Source organism: Aotus nancymaae, unplaced genomic scaffold (assembly GCF_030222135.1).
Source record: "Aotus nancymaae isolate 86718 unplaced genomic scaffold, 86718_ANA_hifiasm-v0.15.2.pri h1tg000155l, whole genome shotgun sequence".
NCBI classification, from domain to species: domain Eukaryota; kingdom Metazoa; phylum Chordata; class Mammalia; order Primates; family Aotidae; genus Aotus; species Aotus nancymaae.
This window is the reverse complement of record NW_026988570.1, coordinates 3,264,645-3,285,133: the sequence shown is the minus strand read 5'-3', so window position 1 is coordinate 3,285,133 and position 20,489 is coordinate 3,264,645. Positions and strand designations below refer to the sequence as shown.

General features: G+C 40.7%; 1 protein-coding gene and 1 pseudogene across 1 annotated transcript; one reads left to right on the top strand and one right to left on the bottom strand.

Moving 5' to 3' along the window:
• The window catches only part of LOC105705712 (SHC SH2 domain-binding protein 1-like), a 28,382-nt pseudogene extending 12,228 nt beyond the window's left edge, over positions 1-16,154 (top strand).
• Positions 2,094-3,154, bottom strand: LOC105705720 (dead end protein homolog 1-like). The gene is given in 2 exon segments (XM_064371643.1): positions 2,094-2,974; positions 2,977-3,154. Coding segments are annotated over 2 exon segments (1,059 nt in total).
• Positions 16,155-20,489: the final 4,335 nt, after the last annotated feature.

Sequence of the window (20,489 nt, the reverse complement as noted above, 5' to 3'; positions counted from 1 at the left end):
TCTGCTGGGTCTGGGCAAAGTCAATTGAAAACTTTCTGGGAGAGATTCATCATTCTAGATGTCATTATGAACATTTATGATTCATGGGAGGAGGTCAAAATATCAACATTAACAGGAGTTCTGGAGAAGTTGATTCCGGCCCTCATGGATGATTGAGGGATTCAAGACTTGAATGGAGGAAGTAACTGCAGATGTGGTGGAAATAGCAAAAGCCTGATAATAGCAAGTAGAGCTTCAAGACGTGACTGAATCGCTACGATCTTACAAAAATTGGAACAGATGAGGAGTTGCTTCTTATGGATGAGCGAAGAAGGTGTTTTCTTGAGATGGAATCTCCTGGGGAGGATGCTGTGAACATGGTGGAATGACAGCAAAGGATTTAGAATATTATGTAAACTTGGTAAAGCAGAGACAGACTTTGATGGGATTGACTCCAATTCTGAACAACTTTCTACTGTGGGTAAAGTGCTATCAAACAAGATCACATGCTACAAAGAAGTCTTTTCATGAAAGGAAGAGTCAGTGTGGCAAACTTCATTGTTGTCTTACTTTTAAAAAATTGTCACAGCCACCTTAACCTTCAGCAAACACCATTATGATCAGTCAGCAACCATCAATATTGTGACAAGACCCTCCACCAGCAAAAAGATGATGTCTTGTTGAAGGCTTAGAGGAGCGTTAGCATGTTTTAGCAAAATAAAGTATTTTAAATTAAGATGTGCACATTTAAAAAAAATAATGCTTTTTGTACACTTAATAAATACATTAGAAACATACTGCTCATTAGTATAAATGCACATGCTCATCAGTGTAAACACAAATTATTAATTTTTTGAGACAGAGTCTTGGTCTGTTGCCCAGGTTGGAGTACAGTGGTGCAATCTTAGCTCACTGCAACCTCTGCCTCCCTGGTTCAAGTGATTCTCCTGCCTCAGCCTCTCCACTAGCTGGGAACACAGGCTCCTGCCATCATGCATGGCTAATTTTTGTATTTTTAGTAGAGACAGGGTTTTACCACATTGGCAAGGTTGGTCTCGAACTTCTTATCTTGGGTGATCTGCCCGCCTCGGCCTCCCAAAGTGCTGGGATTACAGGCGTGAGCCACCGCGCCCGGCCCAAGTCATTCTTTATTAAAGAATGTTGCTTTTAGATTGTAGAAAATAACTCAAAATAGTCATCGTTTTATATTTTATGAATTTGTAATTTGGGTAAGAAAATTTAAAGGGTAGCTTTTGAGAAATATTTAGTCCACATCTAATGTCAGCACCAGGCTATCTCTAACACTGGAAGAGGCACATTACTTCTTAAAGCAGTCAGCGTGTGTTTTTGTCACAGTCGTTCACCGTGGTAAGACTACGCTGGAAAACTGTGCTGCAGTGTGAGACGACTGGAGTCACAGTGCAGACATCAGCAGAGTTTCTGATGAAGAACTCGGATTTATATGGTGCCAAGGTAGAAACACTTGTCCTCTTAGGGAAGTAGTCTGGGTTTAAGTTGTAAATGAATACATGAAATATGGGACCGAGATATATGTGCGTACTCCTACTCTCCAGTCATCTCTACCAGGGTCTTCTCATGTAGCATTTTCTTTTTTTTTTTTTTTTTTTTTTTTTTAACTAATCAGGGGTTTAATATAAATACAACCAGCACAGAAAAACACAAAACTACAAAAACCAAAACCAGAATGCCATGTGGTGGAGGCAAAGGGCAGAATTTCTGACCCTTTGGCTCAGCTGCCCCTACCCCCAAATAAAAACCAACAAAGAGGATAAAGCAGGACAATAAAGATTCATGCTAAACTGTGGGAGAAGGAAAAGGTATGATAGGGTGGGTGTGGGACAAGGAATGGCCATGTTAGACTACAGGGTCAGTTTGGACCCTGGGCTGAGAGGAGAAAGGCAAGATCCCTCACCATAACTTAGGCCAAACCTAAGCTGCCCCCAGGTGCCCTGTCCCAGCAGGGAGGCTAAAGGGCCTGGGCCCATGTCCCTCCCCACCTTTGGGGTCAGATAGTGGCCACCCAGGCCTGCTGGGTTGGGGCCTGACACAGGCTCTGCCTGCCCATTCAGGCTGCCTCTGGAGAGAGAATGGAGTCACTGTCTAACCATGGTACCTGCCTCAGCCCCAGCAGACCACAGGAGGCTGGCCCTGGACTCACTGAGTGCCTGCAGCAGCTGTGCAGACACAGCATCCTTGGCCACCTCATGCCCATCCTGCCCATCTAGGGTCAGCACAACCCAGATTAGGCCACTGAAGGGTACTGGATGCCCAGGGATCACGACCTGGTACCAGAAGCGGTGCCAGCCAGCAGGCCTGGTGCCCAAACACTTGGTGAGGAACACAGGGCTCCCCAGCTTCATTCGTTGGCACAGCAACTGCAGGGTAGCCCGAGCCCCTTGGGACCCTAACTTGTCCCTTGCCAAGGCCAACTGGCTGCCCTCTGGCTGTGGGGACCGCAAGGAGGGACCCACAAGCTGCTGGCGGAGTCGCTGCTTCAGGTCTGGCTTGAGCCACTCCACAGCCACCGGCTCTCCACAGAGGTGTGATTGCCCTTCCACCAGGGCCTTTTTGGCCATGGCAGCAGCCCGGTGCGAGCTGAATTTGAGCAGAGCGATCTGTCCGGGCGCCGGTCCAGGGCTGGGCAGCAGCCTCGCCTCCTGGAGGCCAGGACCCAGCGGCTGCAGCGCGAGTAAGAGCGCGCGGCGGGTCAGATTCGGCGGCAGGCCGTCCACGCTCAGCTCACACTTCTCGGTGCTGCGGCACATGAGCAGCGTGCAGGACGGCCGTAGCGGGTGGTTGTGCAGCATGGCGATGGCGGCCTCAGCGCCGCGCCGCGAGCTGTAGCGGGCATAGGCGAAGCTGCGGTTCAGGCCGCTGAAGGTCATCATCAGGCGGAACTTGTAGAGGCGTCCCACGCGCTGGAACAGCGGGATAAGCTGGTGCTCGTACACGTCCCGGGGCAGCCGCCCGATGATACCTCTGATCCGGCTGGCGGCGGGCTGCCCATCCAGCCTGGGGGTGGCCCGCCATACTTACTCTGGCCGTTCACTTGCACCAGGCGGATGCCTGTCTCCCTGACCCACGCCTCCAGCGCCGCCTTGTTTTCTGGATTCACACTCTCACACCACAGCTCACAATCCCGCTTGGACTGCATGGCTCTCCAGTAAGTCCCCTTGTACCCTCTTTAAAACTTCCTGCATTTTCAAATCATAGGAAGAAAAGTAATAAATCTCACAATTGCTTTATTTAGCTTTAAGAGGGGTTTAGACCATTAAAATTATAACTTTGTAACTGTAGATTCACACAGTATTGTAAGAAATAGCAGGGAGAGGCCCTGCATGATGCCCTTCACCAGTGTCCCCTAACAGTAACATCTTGTGAAACTGTTGTGCAACATCACAACCAGAATACTGACATCAGTCTAGTCAAGTGGAAGAATATTCCCATCACCACAGGAACCCTTCATGCTGCCAAACTCACCTGCCTCTCTCCCACCAATCTCTTCCTTAACTGCAGGCACACCTTAAGAGCTGTTTTTCTTTTTTCTTTTCTTTCTTTTTTTTTTTTTGAGACGAAGTCTTGCTCTTTTGCCAGGCTGGAGTGCAGTGGCACAATCTTGGCTCACTGCAACCTCGTCTCCCAGATTCAAGCGATTCCTCTGCCTCAGCCTCCTGAGTAGCTGGGACTACAGGCGCATGCCACCGTGCCCGGCTAATTTTTTGTATTTAGTAGAGATGAGGTTTCACCATGACCAGGATGGTCTCGATTTCCTGACCTCATGATCCGCCCGCCTCGGCCTCCCAAAGTGCTGGGATTACAGGCTTGAGCCACCGCGCCCGGCGCTGTTTTTCATTTCTATTTATTTCATCATTTCAAAAGTGTAAAAATGGCATCACACAGTATGTGACTCTTTGGGACTGGCTTTTCTCACTTAGTGTGGTTCTCTGGAGCTTCACTTTTAGGTCATTGCAGGCACCAGTAGCTTGCTCCTTTTTACAGTTGAGGAATAGTCCAATGTGTGGACTGTTCCTCAGTTTGTTTAGTCACTTGTAGAAGGATATCTAGATTGTTTCCAGTTTTTGCCTATTGTCAGTAGAGCTGCTATAAATATTTGAGTATAGGTTTTTGTGTGAACACAGTTTTTATTTAAAATTTTTTTTTAAAACATTTATTTATTTATTTTTTTGAGATGGAGTCTCGCTCTGTTGCCCAGGCTGGAGTGCAGTGGTGCGATCTGGGCTCACTGCAACCTCCACCTCCCGGGTTCTTGCAATTTTCCTACCTCAGCCTCCCAAGTAGCTGGGACTACAGGCACACGCTGCCACACCTGGCTAATTTTTTTTTTTTTTTTTTTTTTTTTGTATTTTAGTAGAGACGGGGTTTCACTGTGTTGCCCAGGCTGATCTTGAACTCCTGAGTTCAGAAAATCCACCTGCCTCTGCCTCCCAATGGACTGGGATTACAGGCACGAGCCACTGCACCCAGCTGACAGTTTTAATTTTTTTAATTAATTAATTTATTTTTTCTTATAGATTACTCAATCTTGGATACGTCAGTTTTTATTTTTTAAGGAGTAAATGCCCAGGGATGCAATTGTAGATCATATAGTAGTTGCATGTTTAGTCTTTTTTAAAGAAACTGCTAAAATGTTTTCCAGGGTAGTTGTACCGTTTACATTCCCACTAGCAATGTTTGAGTGGTTCAGTTTCTCTATATCTTCAAGAGCATTTGATGTTTTGACTATTTTTTGTTTTAGCCATTCTGATAAGTGTGTAGTAATATCTCATTGTTGTTTTAATTGTCATTTCCTCAGTTGTTTGTTAATAATGTCAAGGATTTTCTCATATGCTTATTTCTCACTCTTATATCCTCTTTAGTGAAATATCAATGACTTTTGCCCCATTTTCTGATTGGATTGTTTGTTCTTTTTACTGTAGAGGTTTGAGAGTTCTCTATATATTCTCTATACTAGTCCGTTGTCAGGTATGTGGTTTGCAGATACTTTTTGCCACTCTGTGGCTTGTTTCTTCACCTTCCTCATATGGGCTTTTATGGAGCAGAGTATTTTATTTTGATGAAGTCCAGTATATTAGTTTTTCCTTTTATGAGTTGAGCTTTTGCTGATAAGATCTCTTTGCCTAGTCATAGATCCCGATTTTATCCTATTTTTTTCTAAAATTTTTATAGCTTTATATTTTACATAAGATTGTGATCCATTTTCTAGTTAATTTCGGTATAAGGTGTGAGGTTTAGGTCATAGTTCATTTCTTTTCCTATTTTGTTTCACTCATCTGTGTAGCTATCCCTCCACCAATACCTGTAGCTGTACATTAAGTCTTAAAATCAGGTACAGTGATTTGTCCTACTTTGTTTTTTCCAGAATTGTTTTGGCCACTCTAGTTCATTTGCTTTTCAATTCAAATGTTAGAATAATTTTGTCTATATCCACAAACGATCATGCTGAGATTTTGATAGGAATTTTAATAAACCCGTATGTCAATTTGAGAAGGATTAACACCTTCCAGTCTTTTAACACAACGTATTTCTCCATTTATTTAAAATCTCTGATGTCTTTTTTTTTTTTTTTTTTGAGATAGAATCTTGTTCTGTCACCCAGGCTGGAGTGCAGTGGCATGAACATGGCTCATGGCATAGCTTCAGTCTCCTGGGCTCAAGTCGTCTTCTCACCTCAGCCTCTCAAGTAGCTGGGACCACAGGTGCATGCCACTAGACCAAGCTAATTTTTTTTACTTTATTTTTTGTAGAGATGGGGTCTTGCCATGTTGCCCAGGCTGTTCTCCAACTCGAAATCCTCCTGCTTCAGACTCCCAGAGTGCTGGCATTGTAAGCATGAGGCACCGCACCCAGCCACATCTTTGTTTTCTTTCATCAGCGTTGTGTAGTCTTCAGCATACAAATGTTGTATGTGTTTTGTTAGATTTGTACCTAATTATTTCACCTTTTTGAGTGATTGTAAGTGATATATATATATTTTTTGAGATGAAGTCTTGCTCTGTTGCTCAGGCTGGAGTGCAATGGTGTGGTCTCTGCTCACTGCAACCTCTGCCTCCCGGGTTCAAGTGATTCTCCTGCTTCAGCAGGTAGCTGGGATTATAGGCATGCACCACCACGCCCAGCTAATTTTTGTATTTTTAGCAGAGACAGGATTTTACCATGTTGGCCAGGCTGGTCTTGAACTCCTGACCTTTTGGTCTGACCGCCTTGGCCTCCCAAAGTGCTGGGATTACAGGCCTGAGCCTCCACACCTGGACATAAGTGATATTTTTAATTTCAGTGTCCCTAGTATATAGAAATATAATTGATTTTTATATGTTTATCCTATATCCTATGACTGTTGAACTGTACTTACAGGAATGTTTTTGTAGCTTCCTTGGGATTTTCTATACGTAGAGAGTAATGTTACCTGCAAATAAGGGGAGGTTTTTTTTTTTCCTAATCTTTATGCCTTTTTTCCCTCTTTGCCTTATTGCACTGGCTAGAATTTCCAGCACTATGAAAGCAGACTTTCTTACCTTATTTTTGATATTAGAGAGAATATATGTAGTATTCCATCAAAAAGAATAAGGTTGGCCAGGTTTTTAGATATTCTTTATCAAGTTGAAGAATTTCCACTCTATTTCTTTCTTTCTTTTCTTTTTTTTTTTTTAAATGCCCAAAAATGTCCATTTTATTGGTTAGGGGTGCAGTACAGACACCACATGGTTGTCCGCAGGAGCTTTAGGGGTCTGAGCTGACTGAAGGGATTTCCCCTCCCCGGGGCTGGGCCCACTGACCACCCTTCTGCCCAGGGGCTGACCCTCGGGCCCCATCCCCAGAGCCCAAAGGCCGTGTTGAAGAGGTTGATGGGAGTGGAACCATCGGTGATGAGGGTTGATTTCAGGCCCAGGGACTGGAGTAGTTTGACCTGCATCTCAGGTCCAGGGCCTCTGTCATCTGCTTGAACTTCTTCACCTCCACCTCAGCCAGCTGCTGAGCCTTGCTCACCTCCAGCTCCAGCTGGGCCCGGGCATAAACCAGTTCCAGCTCTCAGACCTTCCGCATCCCCTGGAGCTCAGCCTCCGTCTCGATGGTCAAGGCCTCTGCTTTTAGCTTGGCCTGCAGCACGGACCTTTCTCCCTCAATCCGGGCTTCCTCTGCACGGGACTCGGCCTCCGCCTTGGCGTTCCCGGTGCTCTCCCCGGCCATGCTCAGAGCCTCCAGCTCTAAGAGCTCCTTGCGCGCTTTCTCAGCTTCTGACTGGTCCAGGATCTTCTGCCGCTCAAGCCGGCCGCGTGGATGTTGACTTCTTTTTTTCTGAGTTCCTTTCTCAGGAATATACTGACTTTTAATGTTTTTTTCTGGATAGATTGATATGATCACATGATTTTTCTTACTGGAAAAAAGAAAATGGTGAGTTACATTGGTTGATTTTCAAGTTTTGAGCCAGCCTTGCCTCTGTGGCATAAACCCCACTTGGTCACAGTATAGAATTCTTTTTATATATTGCTGAATTATATTTGTTAATCTTTTGGGAGGAAATTTTGCATCTATAGTCTTGAATATTGGTCTCTAGTTTTGGTTTTCTGTACTGCCGTTTTTATCTGGTTTTATTATTGGTAATAATAACTTCATAAAATGAATACTGGTGTTCCCTTCTTTTCTATTTTGTAAAAGAGATTGTGTAGAATTGCTGTTCATTCTTGAGACGTTTAATGGATTTCGCCAATGAAATCATCTGTGCCTGGAGATTTCTCTTTTGGAATTTTTAAAATCATGAATTCAATTTCTTTAATAGTTAAAAGGGTATTCAAATGATCTATTTCATATTAAGTACATTTTGGTAGTTTGTGCTTTTTGTGGTATTGGACTACTTGTAAGTTGTAGTACTTCCTTATTCTTCTGATATCTGCAGGGTCTATAGTAATGATCCCTGTTTTATGTTGGTAGTTTGTGTCTTCTCTCTTTAAAGAACCAACTCTTTGTTTCATTGTTTTGTGGTTTTTTTTTCTTATTGTAATTGTTTTGTTTTCAATTTCCTTTATTTTAGTCCTTTTTTAAAAATTTATTTTTCATTTTTATTTTTACTTTTTTATGTTCTTTTTATAATTTCATTCCTTCTGCTTGTTTGGGGTTTATTTTACTTGTTTTGGGTTTTCCACTTGAGATATTAGATTATTGATTTGAGATTTTTTTCTCATGTAAGCATTTAATGCTATACATTGCCCTCTCAACATTGCTCTAGCTGTTCTGTAAATTTTGGTATTTTTAATTTTTATTCTTTAGTCCTTGCAGAATTTAGAAGTGTGTTGTTTGGTTTTTAAATATTTGGAGTTTTACTATTATCTTTCTATTGTTGATTTCTAGTTTGATTTCATTGTGGTCAGAAAACACACTATATGATTTTAATTCTTTTACATTTCTAGAGGTTTCTTTTATGGCCCAGGATATGTTCTATTTAGATACATGTTCTGTGAGCAAATGAAAAGAATGTGTATTCTGTTGTTGGGTGGTATATCCAATAAAATGTCAACCAGATCATATTGGTTGGTGGTGGTACTGAGTTCTTTTGTATTCTTTCTGATTTTTTTCTTCTGTCAATTGTTGAGGGGTGTTGAAGTCTCTAATTATAACTAGTTTTGTTTGCTTCACATATTTTGCAGTTCTGTTATTTGATGTATGCTCAATGTAGGATTGCTATGTCTTTTTGGTGAGCCAGCATGTTTATAATTATTTTATGTCTGCCTCTGGTAATTTTATTTGCCCCAAAGTCTACTTTATCTGATATTAATGTAGCCTCAGCTGGTTTCCTTTGATTATTGTTTGCATGATATATCTTTTTTTATTGTTCTAATTTCAACTTGCCTGTATTCTTCTGTTTGAAGTGAGTTGTAGACAGCATATAGTTGAATCATGTTTTTAATCCACTTTGGCAATCTTGGTCTTTTAGTTGTATTTAGATCACTTACACTTAATTATTTATGTTAAGTCTTTAGTCTGCTATTTTATGTTTTCTGTTTGTTCTGTTTTTCACTTCTTGATTTGCTTTTTACTGCCATCCTGTGGATACCTGAACATTTTTCAGAATTTTATTTGTTTTTGAAAATATCTCTCTGTATAGCTTTTTTAGTGGTTGCTCTAGATTTTACATTATATGTACATGACATCACAGTTTACTGGTGTCATCATTCATCAGTTCAGGTGAAGTGTAGATAGCTCGCCTACCTTTATGACTCTACCATCTCTATCTTTTTTTTTTTTTTTTTGAGGTGGAGTCTCACTCTGTCACGCAGGCTGGAGTGCAGTGGTGCGATCTCAGCTCACTGCAACCTCTGCCTCCCAGGTTCAAGCAATTCTCTTCCTCAGCCTCCCAAGTAGCTGGGATTACAGGCACCCACCACCATGCCCAGTTAAGTTTTGTATTTTTAATAGAGATGAGGTTTCACCATCTTGGCCAGGCTAGTCCTGAACTCCTGACCTTGTGATCCATCCGCCTTGGCCTACCAAAGTGCTGGAATTATAGGTGTGAGCCACCGTGCTTGGCCCACCATCTCCTTTTGATAATTGTCTTAAATGTTTTATTTACCTGCATACATCTAAAACCACATTAGACAATATTATATTTGTTTCAAATGTCAAACACAATTTAGCAAACTTGAGAAGGAAAGCTTATTGTATTTACCCATATCTTTGCTTACTGTGTTTTTTTTTTCCTTTTTGATGTTCCAAGAGCCTCTCTTTTATCATTTCATTTTTATTTAGATAACTTCCTTTAGTCACTCTATGAGGTATGTCTGCTGGTGACAAATTTTCTTAGTTTCCCATCATCTTAGAATATCTTGATTTCCTCTACATTCCTGAAGACTATTTTCACTAGGTTTACAGTTTTATTCTGGATTGACAGTTTTTTTCTTTTAGCCCTTGAACAATACTGTGTCTCTTTCATCTGGCATCCATGATTTCTGATGCTGTCAATCACATTTTCTCTCCTATAGGTAAGGCATGAAATTTTCATTGATGCTTTCAATATTTTTGTTTTTAGTTTATACTAGTTTGATTATGATAATTCTGGCATGGATTTCTTTGAGTTTATTTTGTTTGGGGTTTGCTCAGCTACTTGAATCTGTAGGCTTGTTATCCAAATCCTGCCAAATTTGGGAGCTTTTAGTCATTATTTCTTCAAGTATGTCTTTAACCACATCCTCTCTCTCTTCTCTTTCAGGACTCTGATGACATGAATATTGGATCTTTTGTTATAGTCCAGCAGATCCCTGGAGCTCTGTTCTCTTTTCTTTTTCAGTATGTTTTCTCTGCTATTGGGTAAATTTTATTGTTCTATCTTCCAGTTAGTTCCCTGATTATTTCCTCTGTTATTTTCATTCTGCTGTTGAGCCCATCCACTGAGCTTTCTATTTTAGTTATTGTATTTTTCAGTTCTAATATTTCTACTTGGCTTTTTATATCATCTACTTCTTTGGTGAGGCTTTCATTTTTCATTTAAGTGCATTCATAATTGCTTATTGAAGCATTTTTACCATGGCTGCTTTAAAATCACTGTCCATTAATTCTATCATCTCTGACATCTTGGTTTTGGCATCTGTTGATTATCTTATTTATTTTGACATCTTCCTGATTCTTGGTATGACAAGGGATTTTCAAATGAAAGTTAGATATTTTTGTATTACAAGAATCTGAATCTTCTGTTTTAATTTGGCTTCTCTGATACTTCTACAAGAAGGGACAGGGTTGGTGGTAGATGGGCATCATCTTGTTAACTGGTGGAGGTAGAAGTGATGGTTGTCACTTGGCTTCCATTGATACCCAAGTTAGGTGGGGGAGCTCCTTGTTACTGCTACGTAGGGGTGGGAGGCCTAGCTTCCTATATGGTCTCCACTGACACTGTGATGTACAGGAGTGGTCTTGTTACCACTGGGCAATGGTGAAAGTGTAGAATCTCCACTAGGCCTGCTCTGACACTGCCCCAGTAGGGAGGGAGTGGTTGTCTTGATACTGCCAGGTGGGGGTACAAACCCAGGCTCCTCATATAGTCTTCACTGACACTGCTGCAGGGAGGGCCTTGCAACTGGTGAGTGGGGATAAAATTCCTGGCTCCTTGCTTGGTCTTCTCTGGTAATGCCCCAGTCGAGGTGCTGAGGTACCTGGTTACATCCTTGAGGGGGCGGAAGTCTAGGTTCTTCTCTTGACCTTTGCTGGCATGGTTGAGATTGGGGCTGCTGTTTTATTCTGTGGTGTTTCCCTGGAATAGAGCTATTATTGTCTAAAAGTTTTCTGTCTTTCTAGGTTGCCTAGTCCTTTTGTAAAAGCAGCTTTTTTTGGTGTGGATCTGTTGCTGAACTGGACTGCTGGCTTCTTCAGTTCCAAGTCTAGGGATTATGAAGCAAAAAGAAAGGAACGTACCATTGTGTTGGTGTTTTTTGGGTCCTGAGGTCCCTAGCTGGTCTGACATCTCTCCACTTTTCAGTCTTATGCTTGTTTTATATATAATGCCCTTGGTTTTTGGTCATACCTAATAGACAAAACAGGGACATCTACTCTATCATCCCAGAAGTGGCAGGCTCTTAGTTACTTTTTAGTTGTCAAATTTTTGTTCATTTTCATAATATATTTTGAATATGGCTTTCTTTTTTTGAGACTGAGTCTCATTTTGTTGCCCAGGCTGGAGTGCAGTGGTGCGATCTCAGCTCGCTGCAGCCTCTGCCTCCTGGGTTCAAGCAATTCTCCTGCCTCAGCCTCCCGAGTAGTGAGGACTACAGGCGCATGCCATCATGCCTGGCCAATTTTTGTATTTTTCGTTGAGATGGGGTTTCACTATGTTGGCCAGGCTGGTCTCGAACTCCTAACCTAAAATGGTCCTCCTGCCACGGCCTCTCAAAGTGCTGGGATTACAGGCATGAGCCACCGTGCCTGGCCGAATATGACTTTTATTTGCTACCTGACTGCTGGTTTAAATTGTTCACCTTTGCAAATTTTATGTTTCCTGCTAGTTTGATATTTAAACTATCTTGCTATAGATATTTTTTAATGTAATCACCCCTAAATCTTTTTGCACACAACTGCAACTCAAAATCTCTTAGAAGAGGGCCCAATTAGCACATTTTGAAAAATGTCGTGGCAGGGGCGGGGAGGAGGGGGAGAGATAACACCTGGAGAAATGCCTGATGTAGGCAACGGTGGGGGTGGGATGGAGATAGCAAACCACCATGGCATTTATGTACCTATGCAACAATCCTGCAGGATGCAGGATGTGCACATGTACCCCAGAGCCCAAATACAATTAAAAAAAAGATTTTTTGCTTACAATAAAATTTGTAAAAATTAACTCCATGACAAGCATAGACCATGAACAGTCCCACATATACGTTACACTTAATTTTTCTCATTTCATTAAAAAACAAAACCAAAAACAAACAAAAAAAAAACCTCTACAGAAGAGTTAGATTGGTGTGTACATATGGTTCAGGCATATGTACAGGGTTAAGTAATAATAAATGTTTTCTCATGGAATACTAGTACTGGAAAAGTAACTGAACATACATGCAGTAGATGTGTCATCAGTGGTTATAGCAGCTCTTCTTCATTGATGCTGTTGTGTGTTAAATTATTCCCAAATGGTTGCTGAAATAACTCTAGAGGTTTGAGTGAATCACTTTTGTTTTCCAAAGTTCCTTGCATAAGCATTTGGAAATAAATTCTTACTACTGTTACGTTTTTTGATGCCATGAGGTGTAAGAGAATAGGGTCATGTTTGATCTTTCTGGTTACGCTGTTTAAATGACACGTGAACTGGCTGTTAACGTGTGTGGTAGGGGAGGCCATTGTTTAACTCACAGAAGTGATTTTTAAGTTGGGTTGGGGTATTTAAAAACTGGCACATTTTGGAAAATGTAGGGTCTTGTTTCTATCCACAAATTACAATATTTTACTAAATTTAAGTACTTTTCTCCAACTAATTGAGTATCTGAGAGATGGTCATTTTGAGTAAGCGCATCTTTCAAGAGAATTCTTAAACGATTTTTTTTTTTGGCAAAATCAGAAAACATCTAGAATAAAAGAGAGTAGAACAAGAATCAGGTGTTGACACTCTTAGCCTGTGTGTGTGTGTGTGTGTGGTTTTGAAAGTGATAAATTGTTAACAACTTGCTAGAGATGGAACAAATGGAAATGTTGATTAAAAATGCCTGGTAATTGGGAGGCCGAGGCGGGTGGATCACGAGGTCAAGAGATCGAGACCATCCTGGTCAACATGGTAAAACCCCGTCTCTACTAAAAATACAAAAAATTAGCTAGGCATAGTGGCGCGTGCCTGTAATCCCAGCTACTCAGGAGGCTGAGGCAGGAGAATTGCCTGAACCTGGGAGGCGGAGGTTGCAGTGAGCCGAGATCGCGCCATTGCACTCCAGCCTGGGTAACAAGAGCGAAACTCCATCTCAAAAAAAAAAAAAAAAAGCCTGATAAAACTTATTTGTAAAATACTTTATCTTTTTGCTGTACGTTTGTACTGTGTTGAAGGCTAAGAAGTAATTGTAATAAACTTTTTTAGTCTTGCCTTTTATAAACTGATTGGCATTATCTCAAACTGTAACTCACAGGGTGCTGGTATAGAAACCTACCCTGGGAGTCAGTGCACCCTAAGTGACAATGGGATCCATCACTGCAAGGAAGGGATCCTCATTAAGGTGAGCATCAGCCAAAACACCCGCTTTTCAAAGGATAGAATGGATTCACCTACAAATTATGCTTTATTAAATTGTTGGGTTCTATTTTCTGGTTTTGAAAAGTATAAACAGTATATACATTTCAATAATATATCAGTGATTGGAATCTCTTGTGAGAATGCTTTGTTACCTATAGATCTGCAGAAATGACAGAGGAAAGCTCTGTCACTAAGGACTCAGACTGCTACAACATGGGACTAAGCATAGCTTTATTTTTAGAGTAGTGTGAATAAAGATTTTTAAAGCAGGAAATGTTGAATAGGACAGTTTCTTAAAACATTTATTTTCAATGTCACAGGACTTCTTAGATGAACATTATGACATTCCCAAAATATCCATGGTGAATAATATAATACATAATAATGAAGTTTATGGTGTTGTCTTGGTGAAACCTACAATCTTCTCTGACCTGCAAGAAAATGCTGAAGGTGGAACAGAAGGTATGCTATATTTAGTAATTTTTATTTCTTTCTTTATTTCTTTTTTTTACTCCTTTACCACTGCACTGACAGTAATTTTTAATATAAAAATATAGTTTACTTTATTTCAGCATTAAATGCTGATTAAGTCTCTGAGTCTTCCTCTCACTTGATCTTAGCCAAAAGGCCGAGAAGCGATTCCGAGTTTTCCTCTCTTCCTTAAAAGAGATTATTGGGATTTGCTTGGGAGTGGAAAGAGAGAGAAGCTTAATAAAGCCATAACATTATAGAATGTGAAAGAAACTTTCAAGGTCAACTAGTTCAATTGTCATTCAAAATCTTGATGTTGTATCTTCTGTGCAGTTTCCTTCTTATCATGCTTAGCTTTCAATGAGGGTGGATGTGTGATAGGAACTGTGGGTGTGTGATAGCAACCATGGGTGCGTGATGCTATGGTGGGTGTGTGACAGCAACAGTGGGTGTGTGATAGCAATAATGGCTCCTGCTGGCATTTGTTAAGGCTGGATGCAATGAAATGAATGTGCCAGGTTGAAAACTGCGTTTCCTGGAGGGAATGGTGGAGTTTACCTCTGTTTTTATTGGTAGAAGTAAATGTCTTCCTGTCACCTGCCTTTCTTGGCAGCAAAGGGGAGCTAACTCAGTGGAAATGTGTGAACGTCAAGCAATGAGGTGGATCACTATTAAGTCTCAGTCATAGAGGAGGATTAAGCATTGACGCAGGTGAGGAAAGTTTAAAGCAGTTTATTTATTTAATTGGCTTTTTCAGGTTGAAAGAGGAGTTTAAAAGTTAGTCCTTGTCATCCTTCAGGATTCGCTCCAGTTATATCTCTGCAAGTTCTCTATTTCTTCACAGTTCTCACAAAAGTGAAATCAAGGTGTCAGCTGGGCAGGTCTCATCTGAAAGCTCTGGGGGCAGAATCTGCTTCCAAATGCATTCATGTCATTCACTGGCAGAATTCATTCATTTAGCTCCTGGGTCTGAGGTCTCCTTTCTTGCTGGCTGCTGGCTGCTGGCTGCTGGCTGGGGCTGGCACTCAGCTCCTAGAGGCTGCTCTCAGGTTCTTGCCTCATAGTGCCCCCATCTCAGCAAGAGAGAACCTCCCTCAAGGCAAATCTCTCATGCTTTGAATTTCTCTGACTTCCTCTTTTGCAACCAGCTGGAGAAAACTAATTAGGAACCTTAATTACATTGTAAAATTACAGTGCAAAATTCTTTTGCCATTTAATAGCCAATAAAGTTAATACCAGCGGGTGGTGATGATGGGGCCTATCTAGAATTGGCTGCTAGATTGGGACTTCATTTAGAAAAGTTGCCCTGTCTTATCAGTCTGTGCATCCTAGCTCCTAACACAGTGCTTAGCAGATAGTAAATATCCAGGAAATGTCTGTTGAGTAAAAGTGATTCTGGGACAAAAAGGGTAAACAAAGAGTTCAAAATTGATGATCCTGCTTGAGGGTCAGGGAACCTTGACACAGAAAGCAAGGCAGCTGTTCATTGAGATTCTTATGGCAAAGAATTTGTAAAATCCAGTTAGAGGACAGCAGAAATCCTTTGCCAAAAAAACTTGAAAGCTCTAACAGACTGTGTAGAAATACATGTTTTAGTTGGGTTAGCTTATATATTTAACATTGTTATTATTTGTTTGTTTCTCCAGAAGATAAAGCGCTTAAAATTCAGACAAGTGGAGAGCCAGATGTGGCTGAAAGAGTGGATCTAGAAGAGCTGATTCAGTGTGCAACTGGTAAAATGGAGCTTTATGCAAGAACTGACCCCTCTGAGCAAGTTGAGGGAAATTGTGAAATTGTAAATGAACTAATTTCTGCCTCCACACAAAAAGGCCAGATGAAGAAGAAAAGGTTGAGTGAACTGGGGATCACACAAGCTGATGACAACTTAATGTCACAGGAGATGTTTGTTGGGATTGTGGGGAACCAGTACAAGTGGAATGGGAAAGGTAGTTTTGGAATATTTCTTTTCTGACCACCATATTGTAAGTAAATAGCAAAATACTCGATTTTGCACATGCTGCCCTAAGAATCACTGCTGCAATTGTGATTTGCTTTATGTCTGTATTTTATATTTGATTATTTGGGCTTGAGTGAAAGGTAGATTTATTTCCATTTGCAGGTGTTGCACATAACACTCCCTCTTTATAAGAAAGATCATAAACACATATAAAATAGAAAATATTTGGAGATTTCTTACCTGAAAGTCTTGTGTTCTTAAACACATAGTTCTCTCATGTTAAGGGTAATTACCCTTCTTAGTGTAATTACCCTTTAGCATTTCAAAGAAGCGGAAGAAAGGAAGGGAATGCAAGACTGGTGCATAAACATGCAATAGGTATCATGTGCACAGCCTTCTTAGAGCTGTCTTTTCATCCCAGTTATAGTGTTTGATTTCCATGCTGTATTTGTCTTAAAATAAAAGCTTTTATGATTGGGAAGTTATCTGCCTAATCATACTTATTATTGAGACTCAATGGGATGCCTTTTTCTGTTGAGCTATGCAGTCATCAAAACAGCGATAGTCAGGTGGTTTGAACCAGAAATGAAAGGTGTTATTCAGAGCTGATTTGTACATACAGCATTTTCACTATTGCTGATTGTGAATGATTAAAAGAAGGTATCTTTCAGGCTGGGCGGTGGCTTACACTTGTAACCCAAGCACTTTGGGAGGGTGAGGCAGGAGGATCACTTGAGCCCAGGAATTCGAGACCAGCCTGGGCAATATATCGAAACCCCATCTCTACTAAAAATAAATTTAAAAAAAATTTACCAGGTGTGGTGGTGCATGCATGTAGTTCCAGCTACTCAGGAGGTTGAGGCTGCAGTGAGCTGTGATTGCACCACCACATTCCAGCCTGGGTGACAGAGCAAGACCCTGTCTCAAAAAAAGTATTTTTCTCTTACTGTTACAGTATTCTGATTATATTTGTGACACATGAGATGTTTGAAATCAAGAGATTCATAATCAATAGCTTAAAAACAAACCTGTATCAGATGTGTGTTCTTGGTATCATGTTGTAAAACACAGCTTCTAAAAATATTTATATTTTAAAAACTGTATGTGACATTAGTATGCCTAATGATTAAAATTATAATGATGAAATAACACAAGTGATTCTTGTTATATCTTTTCAAACCCACTATGGACCATAGTGTTGGTGTAGCACATGTGATCCATTGAAGAACACACAGTATGTTGGTATCTGTTTTCATGCTAGAAAGAGTATTATATTTTCCCCATTAAGTGTGGTTATGTTTGTTTCTTAAATTTGAGTAAAAAATAATTCTTATTTTTTTGATGCTACTAAATGTAGGCTTTGTGTTAGACTTATTGTTTCATCATTGAAAGGTATTTTTACTTTTTAAAAATCTTGTTGCAAAGAGGTTTAAAAAGTAATGTTCATTTCTGCATTGGTTTCAGCCAAATGTTGATATTAAAATCTTGTATTCTTTTTAAAAATTTTTGCCTTTAGATGTGACACCTTAAGATAAAAGCCATTTATTCAACTTAAACAAAAAAATCCTTTTTTTTTTTTTTTTGAGATGGAGCCTTGCCCTGTCACCCAGGGTGGAGTGCAGTGGCGCTATCTTGGCTCGTTGCAACCTCCATCTCCTCAGTTCAAGCAATTCTCCTGCCTCAGCCTCCTCAGTAGCTGGGATTACAGGTGCCTGCCACCATGCTCAGCTAATTTTATTTTATTATTATTATTTTTTTAGATGGAGTTTCACTCTTGTTGCCCAGGCTGGAGTGCAATGGCGCAGTTTTGGCTCACTGCAACCTCCACCTTCTGGGTTCAAGTGATTCTCCTGCCTCAGCCTCCTGAGTAGCTGGGATTACAGGTGCCTGCCACCATGCCTGGCTAATTTTTGTACTTTTAGTAGAGATGAGGTTTCACCATATTGGCCAGGCTGGTCTTGAACTCCTGACCTCAGCCTCCCAAAATGCTGGAATTACAGTTGTGAACCACTGTACCTGGCCTATTTTGTTTTTGAGATGGAGTCTTGCTCTGTTGCCCAGGCTGGAGTGCAGTGGCATGATCTCAGCTCATTGCAACCTCTGCCTCCTGGGTTCAAGCGATTCTCATGCCTCAGCCTCCCAAGTAGCTGGGATTACAGGCACCCATCACCATGCTAGGTTAATTTTTGTACTTTTAGTAGAGACAGGGTTTCACCATGTGGTCAGGCTGCTCTTGAATTCCTGACCTCAGGTGATCCACCTGTCTTGGCCTCCCAAAGTGTTGGGATTACAGGTGTGAGCCATTGAACCAGCCTTTTTTGTTGTTGTTGTATTTTTTAGTGGAGATGGGGTTTCATCATGTTGGCCAGATTGGTCTTGAACTCCTGACCTCAAGTGATCCACCCACCTCAGCCTCCCAAATCACATTGGTTTTTCAATTGAATTTCTACTTTATCTTGGTTTAGATTTTATAGATAGATCAGTAATGTTAATACCTTCCTTGTTCCTTTTTATAACATGAAGTTTTTCAGATTTCATTTCTATTTTAGTTTAAATCTAAGCTTATACTAATTTTTATTCACAATTCATTATAATAAGTAAGCCTACTTTGTTCTTCTTTAAGTTATATGCAGTATATTTTGCCTTAATCATGGAGCGTTAAACATTTCAAATGATATAGTATAGGGAATCTACCTAGTGCCCTGGAGGGGTATGGATTTGTTATTTGAGATGAAAATACTGATGTGGAAAAAGGATAGTCTTCTGTGTTGATTAACTGTGTATCCTGTCTTTATGGTCCACCCTTATTGTGAACTTGAATTTATGGCAGGTGGCAAAATTCTATACCTTGATTTGAATATTTTATTTTAGCTTCTTTAGAAGTATCTCCCTTCCTCAGTTTCTTAAAAACTGCCCAGAGATCATTTGGTCTCAAGTGCATATACTCCACTTTTCTGGAATTAATAGAAGGATGGTGAAATAACCATTTACTGGATTTTGCTTTTCAGAGTCAGATTGAAGAAAGTTATATATAAAACACTGATGAGCTCATAAGAACTGTATCACTCATGTTTCTTTGTAATTCAGTTTGCTGTTGTTTGTTATTCTTATTCCTTTCTAGGAAATACATTCCACAGGCTTCTGTGGAAATTAAGTTGAAATAAATTTTGATAATTGGACTTTAATGCAAATTTTATGCATAGCATTTAATTTTAGAAGATTTTGTTTTTTTTGTTTTTTTGTTTTTTTTATTGCATTTTAGGTTTTGGGGTACATGTGAATAACATGCAAGGTTGTTGCACAGGTGCACACCTGGCAGTATGATTTGCTGCCTCCCTCCCCTTCACCTATATCTGGCATTTCTCCCCATGCTATCCCTCCCCAACTCCCCACCCCCCCACTATCCCCCCTCCCCCCCCACAGACCCCCGTGTATAGTGCTCCCCTCCCTGTGTCCATGTGTTCTCCTTGTGCAACACCCGCCTATGAGTGAGAACATGTGGTGTTTGATTTTGTGTTCTTGTGTCAGTTTGCTGAGAATGATGGTTTCCAGGTTCATCCATGTCCCTACGAAGGATGTGAACTCCTCCTTTTTAATGGCTGCATAATATTCCATGGTGTATATGTGCCACATTTTTCCTGTCCAGTCTATCATCGATGGGCATTTGGGCTGGTTCCAGGTCTTTGCTATTGTAAACTGTGCTGCAATGAACATTCGTGTGCATGTGTCCTTATAGTAGAACGATTTATAATCCTTTGGATATATGCCCAGTAATGGGATTGCTGGGTCATATGGAATTTCTATTTCTAGGTCCTTGAGGAATCGCCACACTGTTTTCCACAGTGGTTGAACTAATTTACACTCCCACCAACAGTGTAAAAGTGTTCCTATTTCTCCACATCCTCTCCAGCATCTGTTTTCTCCAGATTTTTTAATGATCGCCATTCTAACTGGCGTGAGATGGTATCTCAATGTAGTTTTGATTTGCATTTCTCTGATGACCAGTGATGATGAGCATTTTTTCATATGTTTGTTGGCCTCATGTATGTCTTCTTTTGTAAAGTATCTGTTCATATCCTTCGCCCATTTTTGAATGGGCTTGTTTGTTTTTTTCTTGTAAATCTTTTTTAGTTCATTGTAAATTCTGGATATCAGCCCTTTGTCAGACGGGTAGGCTGCAAAAATTTTTTCCCATTCTGTTGGTTGCCGATTCACTCTACTGACTGTTTCTTTTGCCGTGCAAAAGCTGTGGAGTTTGATTAGGTCCCATTTGTCTATTTTGGCTTTTGTTGCCGATGCTTTTGGTGTTTTGGTCATAAAGTCCTTGCCTACGCCTATGTCCTGAATGGT